At 46.8% G+C, this 11162-nt stretch overlaps 1 protein-coding gene across 1 annotated transcript in view; it reads right to left on the reverse strand.

Annotated features, from left to right (window-relative positions):
- Positions 1-8485, reverse strand: part of LOC104073870 — a 19980-nt gene extending 11495 nt beyond the window's left edge. Inside the window, exons 1-2 of the mRNA XM_009573802.1 lie at positions 8008-8485; positions 490-651 (exon numbers count right to left, since the gene is read on the reverse strand). Coding sequence (XP_009572097.1) covers positions 490-651; positions 8008-8403 — 558 coding nt within the window. The 5' untranslated portion in view covers positions 8404-8485. The remainder of the gene's footprint in view (positions 1-489; positions 652-8007) is intronic.
- Between the last annotated feature and the right edge of the window lie 2677 nt (positions 8486-11162).

Consider the following 11162-nt stretch of genomic DNA (forward strand, 5'->3'; position numbering starts at 1 on the left):
TGGGTTAGCGGTACTACTGCTTCTCTTTCCCATTGTGTCTGTTTTGTGGGAAATTCTGGGATTTTGACAGTTTGAAACCCGAAGGAAAAGAAAGAGCTTTTAATTCAAAACACAATTGCTAAGGAGGTCCATGGAAATGTTTTGTTTTGATAGCACTGATGGGGGGAGATGTGTTCTTGGGAAGTTTTCAACTGTAGAGAAGTAAAAGCTACTGACTTCGAGCTGGCCATCACATGAGGTGAGAGGGACGCTTTTTAACTCAACAGAAGCAAGCACATCTGGGAAAAAAAATTCAACAAGAACAGAAACCCAAGCCCGCTCTAAGGGAAGCTGAGCCCACTGTGGTGGGTGAGGCCTCCCTGAAGGCCAAAGCACCCAGCACAGGTGGCTGTAGGTCAAGTAAATTAGCATCTTCCCTCACACACTTGGAACTTTCCATCTGGGCCTTGAGTATATCACTTAATGGAAGATATTATGGTGTCTGCTTACCTCTCTTATCTGGCTCATCTTCTGCTCTTTCTGCAAGCTGCACACTTGCTTTTGGAGACGCAGGTTGTGCTCCTGCAGCTGCCCAATCTTCTCAATCAGTTGGCAAATGTGTTCCAGGTATCCCAGACCAGATCCCAGGGCTTTGCTGTTACCTTGGTTCACCTGCAATGACAATACATCTTGGACCATGGAGTAACAGCAGAGCAATTCTCACTAGCAGTTGGGAACCCAGCACTCTCCTTACAGTTGTGTGGGCCGTGGTAAAGATATTCAGGCTTCCTCTTGCAAGGGGCTTTGGTTATAGCCAGATCTGGGCTACAGCATTGCTTGCTTACAGCTCTTTTTTGGATTACTCAGCAAGATGCTCCATCAGAGGGACTCTTCTGACTGATCACAGGTTGACGCAGAGGACAACCTCGTGACAGCCTGTTTCTAGTTCCACCTTCCAGGCTAATTTTTGTCTTTTAGTGGCCACAGGACCCTTACAAACAAATATAGTTCTACTGTGTGGTATAGATGGCTGGTGTTAGTATAGCTCACTTAGCCCATAGCCCTCAGTGCAAGTCACACTTATGGGTACTGAGGCTGAGCTTGGCTCCTACCCAAAGGCACATATCTGCACATTGCAGTGATTTGCTGCTTTGTGACCAACTTGGGGGTACATTTTGTCTGCCTTTGGCAATCTGCAACCATGGTAGTACAGCCGAACTCAGACCCTCATTGCTGGTGGGTCAGTGAAAGGGACATGTGCCTGAACCAAGCTGCCAAAGTGAAAGAAGATCTTTCCACTGGTCTTTAGCAGATCCCAGCTTACGTCCCTGCTGCTACTTTCTCAGTCATTAAGAGATGCCTGAAGAAAGTCTGCAGGATCAAGCTTGCTGTCTGGCTACGGCAGGATATTCTGTACCACTGATCTCTCCACACCCAGGACCTGCAGAGTCTCACTGCTGCTCAGCCAAGGGCAGTGCCGGAGACAGACGGTAATCCTGTGGCAGAGGAAAGGCAACGGTGCTTCCCAGCCTCCGGCTCCGCACCTCGCTGTTTCGGGCCCCAGGACTTCCCTGTGCACTGCAAGTGTCCTCTCCTGTGTCACGAGTGGACTCTGCCGAACGTGCTGCTGACAAATACATGCAGAGGCTGACTTCCACCTTGGCGCTGCCTGCTGATGTGTGTGTGATATCAGTAAGTAAAATAAGCCTCGATCTTTACAAAAGCAGTGCTCTAAGTTTATCTTACTTCAAAAAATAAGTTCTCTCTACAAAAGCAGGAAGCTTACTCTGTCTCCTTTCCCACAACAATCTACATTTTTGGGGAAGTGCCAGCCTTGGGACTCTTCCTGTCTTTTCATTATGTCAGAAAGCTCATGGTGTGTTCAAAAATAATCAACATTTAGAATTTACTTCTTTTTAAACAAATGATGATACAATGTTATTTATAAACAGGTATTATTATGTCCAGATGCTTTTGTGTCTGAGGTTGGGACAGAGGTCACATGAAATCATATGAAAAACTGTGATGACTCCAAGCCAACCAGTCATTCACATTCAGGATTTTTATTTTCCTTTCGAGCAGAGCCTGCAGAAGTGGTGGCAAGACAAAGGTTACTCAGCCATAAAACTGAGTCTTCAGCTTGTCTGTGCAGTGGGAAGGGGTGCAGCCCCAGGACCCACAGGGAGAACAAAGCCCACATGGTGCCTGCTGGGAAAAGCTTGAATCAAACGCATTATAACCAACATATCTGAAAGCAGCTAGGGATTTTGGGGTGCCCAGCTTCAGAAGCATTATTTTCAGAAAGTACACGAGCATTAGCTTCTGAAAATCTGGGTTTTTCTGTCCTGAAATAGGTAGTCAAAAGTTCCTCATTCTCCCTGAAAACGTAGGCTTTCTGTCACTCTGTACCATCTTTTTGCACATTTAACAACTCCCCTTTCTGCCAGTTTGCTGTTGCAGTGACTGATGGCATGTCTGTATTGCCCTGTGGAGACAGTGAGCCAAATCCAACCCCTGTTATAGCTGTAGAAACACAAGGGACGACTACAAGGGACAGAGGAGCTCTTGGAAAAGAGGATAAAGTAAAACATTCGGCTGTAACCTCAGGACTGGGGAAAGAGCATATGAAGCGTTTGACTGTCTCCTCTTTCAGGCAGGGACCCTCTTTTTGTTCCGTATTTGTCCAATGCTTAATACTGTAAGGTCCTGCTTCGTGTTTGCGGCTGCTACGTTTATGGGGCAAAAAGGCCAAGGGAGGAGAAAAGAAGGTGGCCCTGATTTCCAGTGCTCTGTGCCTAGGGCTGAAGGCTCTTGAAGGCAATGGTGTGGTTTGGGCAGGCATGGAGAAAATCTGGTTTTCAGCAAAAGTTAGAGAGAACTTCCAACTCCTGAGAATAAGTACAGGTCCCCAGAAAATGAGAGGGAAAAGGCGTGGAGCAGTTGCTCCAGGTCTTGGGGCAAGGTGGATTTACCCCTGTAGAGGAGCTAAACCAGACTGAAGGTTGGACTCAATGTGCTGGAGGCCCCTGTTTCACAGCCATCCTTCAGAGGCTGCTCAGGGCATGCACTTTGGGCTATTTAATAGGAAATTAATTTGCATTTTATTGAAATGATCCCAACAAGTGCAAACGAGCAAAAGGCAAATCAGACAGAGCCTGCAGTGCCTGCCCATCCCTGCAGGGCCAGCCACCTCTGTGGTCAGCATGCGAGGGTAAAAGCTTGTAAGGGGGAAGCTTCACCTTGCTTGCCCTGCCACGAGGCCCGTTAGCATCAGGATTGCTCAGATATGGCAGGTGTTCAATACAGAAAATTGGTGTAATTTAGCTGGTTGCCCCCAAAACGATTACTCAGAGAGGGCCTCTCTAGGGACCCTTCCAGGACTTTCTTTTCCATAGACTGGAAATACCTAAACAACCCTCGCTATCTTCTGGTCATGCCAAGTGCAGCATAGAACCTGCTCTGTCACATTCTGGTTTAAATATTTTCCTCTCAGCACCTGTGAGAGAGTTTTATGCTCATAGTGGAGGGTGAGCAACCATAGGAAAACTGCAAACATTTTCCAGGATGAGTCTCTTCCAGTCTCTGTCCTCCCGGTTGAAGCTTCCCAAAACATTCAGCTAATGGGACTGAAATTTTTCCCATTCCTTGCATGAGGATTGTCAAATAGTATTGGAACAAAAGCCATGTGCCCATTTTTGGGTTGATGAAACCTATGAAGAAGGAAAAAATCCCACCTACTTTTTTGAAGGTGAAGGTGCAGAGGATCAGACAGACCCAATTTATGAATCAGATGGTTAAAGTTGCACTATGAAAGTAACAACATAATGTACAAATAGGTGACAGATTTTGCTTTCAGGTACATCAGACTGAGCCAGACTTTCAGCTGGAAGAAAAGGAATCCAAAGCTCTCAGCTATGCTATGCTGAGTTACTCCCATTACGGTTTTGACTCTGCAGAGTTAAGGTGCGCTACACTGACTTTACAGCCATGTAACTAAGAAGACATCTCTGCCCTCGTGAGCGATCACCTGACTAAGTTTTGGGGACAGGTTTTCAGTACGTGTGCCCCTGCTCAGCTGGTAATAAACCATCACAGTTGTGCTGGCCCACAGATTTCTTAGGAAGCTTAAAAATACAGGATCAGCATCTGCACTGGGAACTTTGGCTTATCCAGAGCCCTCCAGTCAGTATTTTGACTGGTGTGAAATCACATTTTTCCTCTGAAGCCACCAGAGTCGCAGAGGTGGGAGCCCGTCCCTCTGTTCCGGTGTATGTGTAACATCGTGCTCACTGCAGCAGCTGAGCACTACAAAGGTTTGAAGTTCAGTGGGAGCTGCAAGACAGACGGTTGGTTTCAAGCCTCTTGTCCAATTGAGGTATAATCAAAATCTGCATTTCTGATCATCTAATCAGCACTTTGCCTCATTTCAGCCATTATCTGTTACTTTGATGCGTGCAATAGGCTTTTCTTCAATGGGGCTTAATGGAAAACTGTCCTGGGCTGGATCTGGCAGCAGGAGCCAAAGCTGACGGGCAGGACTAGCTTGCAGGAGCAGCTCTTCCTCATTTGGACAAGAGCTCGCTGATGTTTCTTGCAGTGTCTTAGGTTTCTGCGCTTCATGCAATGCTCTTCACTTTCTCTTGTGGATAGTTTTAAGTTATATCATGCTCTATCTTCCCATAAATCCCTCACTGCCCACTCCCGCCGCGTTAGCATGGCCAGTACGGAGGCAGTACGGTCACTGCACTGACAGCCAGGGAACGTAATTATAAACCTCCCATCGTGGGCTTGGAGCAACTGATTAGTGACGCCACGGGCTGAGCGGGAAGCATTTGTCACTGGAAGCTGACAACACCAAAAGGCTTGTGAATAACAGGAAAGAGAGGGATCGTGCTGTATATTTCTGACGGCTCCACCCTGCTGTCCAGGAGGGGCTGCGCTTGCTGATAGCTTCTGGTTTCCGCCGAGCGGCACGCACAGGCTACGGGGCTGACCATCACAGGTAGCCCTATCCTTCCCCTGAACCGTACCCCTCTCTACAGAGAAGTATTTTGACTGCTTTGGCCCAGGATAATTAGCACTGTGTGAATAATGTTGGTTTTTTTTTTTTTTCATTTAATGACAACAATGCTTCCACCCTCTCTCCTTCTAGGGGTATGGGCTGACTTTAAATGTAAACTTTATGGAGCATGAGGAATTGTTTGCAAAGCAAAAGCATCAAAAGCTATGTATCTTCAAACTGACCCCAAACATTTAATTTGGCTTAAAAGGAAATGCTTTTATTTAGGCTTCAAAGTTATTTCACTTGTTGTTTGACAGCTTCCACTTTCTTTCATCTTTCTAAATGCAGGCAAATTTCAAAATAACGACAGCTCAAAACAAAAGATCAGAAAGCTTTGTTTAAGAAATGCCAGCCTGAAATGATTTGATGTATATTTTCAGCCAACGCCATTCACCAAATGAATCCAAACGGTCAAAACATTTGGTCATTTCCAGTCTCTCTTTTTCAGCATTTTCCTTCCTGTTCTCTTGGAAGTGGCCTCAGCAGTGAGGGAGGCCAGGGGGACTTCAAGGCACATCCTCATCCAGCGAATGAATCCTTGCTCGGCTGTGGTGTGCCGGTGCCGTTGGCACTGCCACAGCCAGCTGGGCTGGGGAATCTCAACTGCTCTCCTGTTGCTTGAAAGTTATATTCCCAAAACCAGCAATAGAACTGAGGAAGTTGCTGTCACCTATAATTAAATAATGCTCTCACCTGGCATTAAATAGAGATGCAAGAGTGCTTATACTCGCTTATATCAACATGAATTTAATGCAAGAACAATTTGGTTTGCCATGTTCTTTGCCAAACAGAGTGGGAATACCCTGTACTGACCTGCTATCTTTCAGACAACATTGGTTGCATTTCCAGGGGTAACTGAGTCCCTGAGACAACATCAGGCCAGACAAGAGATTGGCTCCTAAGTACCGTGTTGTATTTTGGACAGGTTACAGGCAAATGTGAAAACCACAGATAAGCCTGGAGCAGAGTCTCAGCTGGGGTGAACCAAGATGCATCCGTCAGCTGTATGGGCAGATGATCATCTGGACATCGTTTCTGAGGGGGTCTCGCTCTGTCCTACCTCTGCTGTAAGACAGTGAGGACAGGTTAACCTTCAGCAGGTTTGGCAAGGGTAGAAAGCTCTGCAGCTGCAGGAGGCTGTCCCTGTGCTTTGAGGCACACGCCGCAGCTGCAGGGCTGTGCAGCAGCCGTGGCCTTTCTTGCCCCAGTCAGCTTGGGTGCTACCTGGCATCCCAGCAGTTTGAAGAGTGCTGCTCTTGAGATACAGCAGCCTGGAGGTGCTCGGTGAAGAGGGGGAAACTTCCCCAGCATCTAGGTCACAGCTGTATTTATACAGCTCAAAAAACAAACAAAGAAAAGTGCTCTGGGGCACAGAGCTTTAGCACTTAGCCAGTGAGGATATTAAAAAGGAGGGGAGATAAGCCACCAAGAGCTTCATTTCCTCTTCAGCTTCTTTCTAATTTATTCTCTTGTTTATTTAAATGCTCTGCTTTGGGAAACTGCAGCTCCATTTCACAAAGGATTTAAAGGAATTTCACGGGCAGCCAGAGCTGTCAGACAAGACCAAGCTGGCTGCAAACCCTCCAGAGTGTGACATTTAGGTAACTTTTTATAAAGTCTCCTTATGGTCAAACTCTCCTGCCCTGATCTTTTTTGAACTCTCTGCTAAAAGGCCAGGTCGTTGACTGTTTGGGAACTGTGCAAAATAGACATCTGTCTTCTGCCGTGGGTGAGACAGCTCTGGGGAGGAAGAGGCTGCTCAGCTCGATCGTCTGTTGCTTGTACTGCCTTTATGCAATGTTAACAGAGATGGGCCATCTCTGACCTTCCTCGCTGCTCCGGAGGGTTTGGCATGCTGGAGAGGAAGGCCATCGCCTGATGGTTCAGGGCCCAGGCAGAGAGGCCATGGTGAAATTATATGCACAGCACACAGCTCTTGTCACTTGGCTTCCTCCCACCCATCTCCCATTCCAATTCATCGCTATTACTGCAATGAACACCCCAAAAAGAAATCCCCGTTACGCAGTTTGATGTTTTTGGTGTGTCTGTGTGACCCTCTTCACCTAGTCTGCCCTTCTCCTTTCCCTTTGCTCATGGGGCTCTTTGGTCTGTCTCTGTCAAGAATCAGCTCCCCAGTTAGATCTTTCCTTTACTGGTTCGTGGAAGCCACTGCAACGGGCAGGCAAGGCAGCGATCTGTCTGCGTGTCGGCAGCATGGGGCTTCAGGCAAAGCACTGGGGTGAGTGCTTGCCAGCATCCACTATGGGAGAAGGCACACAGAAGGGCTTTTTATTCTCCTGTCAGTGGCACAGTGTACCCAGCAAGGGAAAAGAGGGATCTGGAGTGGGACAAGCTGCTGAAATTATGTCTTTGCAGTTTAGTCCATCACAGCTGTGCTGGTGAGTTAAAATGGGATCTCCATCTTCAGCCCAGCAAAGATTTGAATTTGTGCATTAGCTCCCTGCTCACTCGTTATTTGAGAGAGCTGGCTCAAGAGGGCAGGACAGGCCTGGACAGGAATGAACTACCCCTTACACAAGTTCTTTCCAAGTTTTGGTGCCCCAACAGCAGTCCAGCTGTTCCCAGGAACAGGAATAACCTGATCTTGAAAAAGAAACTATGTTCTCATCCCTGTCCCATGTATCAGAGGTCAATGACTAACTTCACAATCTTCATTTTAAGACCAGAATCAAGTCCATCCTCTAATCTAGGGCTTTTTGAAACATCAGATCTCCATGAGCCATTAGTCATCCTTACCCAGAACTGATATATGTGAATTACTTCAGAATTTCACTGTTATGAAAAGAGCTCTTAAAAATCGATTACCATGATTTGCTGCTTACAACAGCTTCAGGGGAGATTTTCTAACTCAGATGTGTCCTAGTTCGTGAGAAACAATAGGATTGAACCCTGACCGAGGTATTTGGACAGGCCTAGCTCTAAGATTCAGTTTAGGTGTTTCTTACCTCACTCAGTCTACAGCATTCATCCATGTATTCATCCAGACTGTCGCTTGTGGGGTACTTCTTCAGCTGATGTCCATGGATCTGAAGGTCTTGCACGCTGCCAAAGTTCTCTGGGAAATTGTCAGCAATTGTCTTTGGCTCTTCTATGGGACCTGGGGTGGGAAGAGTGCTTTCCCTGGGAAGGTCCGTCTCTGGGGTAGGTTCCTTTTCCAGAGATTGCCTTTCACTCTGGTCAAAATGTTCATTGGGACTTTCTTCCTGAGGGACACTTAAGTCTTCGAGGGAAGCTGTAGGACCCTGCACAGCATCTGCCTCCTGGCTGTAGTACTCAGCTTGCTTTTCGCTCTCTGGATCTTGGTGGCTGACTTTTCTGGCACGCTCTTGACATGTTCTCATTATCAGGTGGTCAATTTCTGGAGAAGAAGAGGTGCTAAGCACGCCTGAGTCACAAAATGAGTCTCTGCTGTGAAGCACAAAGCTCTTCTCTGAACCCGTCGGCGTTGATGGAGAATTAGCCCCGCTTGGCAATTCAACCCCCGAGTCCTCAGATTCAAATTTGGAGAATCTGTGAAGTCGGCACTTGGCCTCGAAGGCGCTGAGGTCAGGCAGCGTGGCTACATAGTCTGTGCTTGCCGGGGCATCTGCGTAGTCTGGATCTGCCGGTGCGGCTGCTGCGTTCGGATTTCCCTGGCAGTCCGGTGGGAGGCTGGCGCTGGGGAGATGGGACTCTTCTGTGCAGGCTGTGTTAGCTGGAGCCTCTGGGATTAAACCCGGATTTTGAATTCCTTCATTGCTCAGTATCTTCATATGTGTTAGCACAACTTTGTCCTCAGCAGGTGGGCTCTTCTTACCTGCTTAAAAGAGAACAAGTAGAAGGTCACGAGAGGCTACAAAACTCAGTGTGTAGTGCATCCCCTGCGGGATGTGAAATGTAAAACTGTCTATAGTAAGGTGGTAGAGGGGGGCAGCCCTAATTTGCTTTTCTTGAGCTATATGAAGCTTTCTTGTAGGCTTTGCTACAACAGAAGTGTTGTGTTTCATAGACCCAGAGTCCTTCAGGGAGAGTCATAAATGCACACAGAGTTCTGATTTAGTAGGTAGGTAGAAAACAACACATGTAGCCAGATAACTTTTTAGTGATTACCTGCATACAGACGCAGAGAAGTACATGTTCTTTCAGCACAACAGACATTAAATTAAGGCTAAAATATTTCCTCTGATTAAACGTATTCTGAACCAGCAGAAAAAAGGGTAAAATGAAATCCGTCTTTCTGCAGACAAGTGAATTTGGGGTTGCAACAAGCAATTTGCAATCTGTTTGGTATTCTCTGCAGTATTCTCCGCACACATACAGGTGACGAAAAGCAAGTACTGATAGGAAAAGCAAATGAGGCACTGTAGATCTTTTTCACTCCCTGTATGGTTTTAGCTATGAAGTCATTTCTTTAAATGAACTCTTACCTTTTTGGTGAAGAGAAAGGATATGGAGGCAGTGGTACCTGGTACCACGGTAACGTGGTAAAACAGTCTCTGGATGAAAGGTTGATCTACAGGAGTTGTAGATCTGCCCCCAGGTTTTCTTACTGTACTTCTGAATCTGGTATTTCACAGTGCAGACTTCTGGTTCACACTGGGATGAGAGCCAGTGTGAAAGCTTTGCATCCATCCTTTAGCAAACTGCAAATCTTAGCTCCAAATCCATCTGCTCATGGATTTGGGACCAGGAATTGCTGCAGTACAAAAATTCAGTTTCTTTGCTATCTTTTCCCTTATTAGTGCCTGACCCAGAGCACCTCAGAGGGCTACAATGCATACACTTTTCAGGATATCTTACTTCCTACTTCATTTCCTTTCATTCCCCTCTCTTACTTCCTTCCTTTTCGCCTGACATCAAACCAGCAGCTGCTGCACAAACTTACTCCTGGTAACGTAACTATCCCTACGCAGGCAGAGAAGCCTGGGACCCCTCACTAGCAGTGGAGTGGGGAGAGCTCTACTGTGCAGCCCTCCTTCTTGGTAACCCAGAAAACTCCCCGTTTCAGAAATAACCTATTTTCTAGCCTTCCCTCCGCCAGCTTGCTTTCCTCAGTGTCAGACAAGGGAGACGTCTACTCATTAAGGCCAAGCTAGCTATTACATGAATAATTTTCTATTTTATTTAAATTCCTTCTATTTGATCTTGATAATTTCTTGGGACAGCACTGAAACATGCCCTTTACTGTCCATAGGCAGCCATAGATTTAATATTTTACACTGGATTTTCAAAAGGGCTGTCAGTGATAAATAATCCCATCTAATGGGATGGGCACATAGCATTTACAGCCTCTTATAGATGATCTTGTTTATCATATACAGAATTGCAACTGCCTCCCTTGGCAGGATTCACAGCCACCTCTCCAGTGTAAAGAGCCACATTTGGGACAGTCAGTGCCAGACCGTCAGCAGTGCAACACCAGTACATTGCTGTGGTGGGGGACAAGGAAAGACATTGCCCACGGAAACGCCACAGGAAAGCTCATCAGGAGCTGCCTGGGCTGGGCTGGGTAACAGCCCTTCTACTCTTGGGATGAGCGTGATGGACCCTGAACTGAGGACACGGAATAAGGAGCCCGGTTTGCAGCTTCACGCGCAACAAAACGCCACCTGTAAAAGGGAGCTCAGCGCCAGGTCGTGGAAGGAGGAGGCGGAGCTGAGTCATTTCTGATTTGGGGTGAAGAGGATCTACCTGCTCAGCTGCAAACACCTCTTGGCAGCGAGAGGCAAAGTGTTTTATCTGCATGAAAAACAGAAGGCTAACAGGCTCTTCTGATGGCATCACCGCCCCAGATGGCACAACAAAACCACTGAGAGTCAGGAGGAGAGCAGTTGCGTTGCTGCGCTTTCTTTTTAAGAACAAAGCATACAGCTGTCACTCGTACCAGGAATTACTATATGCAATGGTAGTCCCTCCCCACAGACTCTGATTGCCTTCACTTACTAATCATGCCATGTTTTCCTTTGATTGGAGATTCTCTCACTGTCTTTCAATCTGCCTCTTTTTTTCTTGCTTAACCGGTTTCACCCTGGCCTACACAAATATTTCTTCGTCTGAAATCAGGAAGCAGAGTATTAAAATGAGGTCTTGCTGCTTACAGAAGGAGATGTCAGATGCTTTA

Source organism: Fulmarus glacialis, unplaced genomic scaffold (assembly GCF_000690835.1).
Source record: "Fulmarus glacialis isolate BGI_N327 unplaced genomic scaffold, ASM69083v1 scaffold11573, whole genome shotgun sequence".
Classification (NCBI taxonomy): Eukaryota; Metazoa; Chordata; class Aves; order Procellariiformes; family Procellariidae; genus Fulmarus; species Fulmarus glacialis.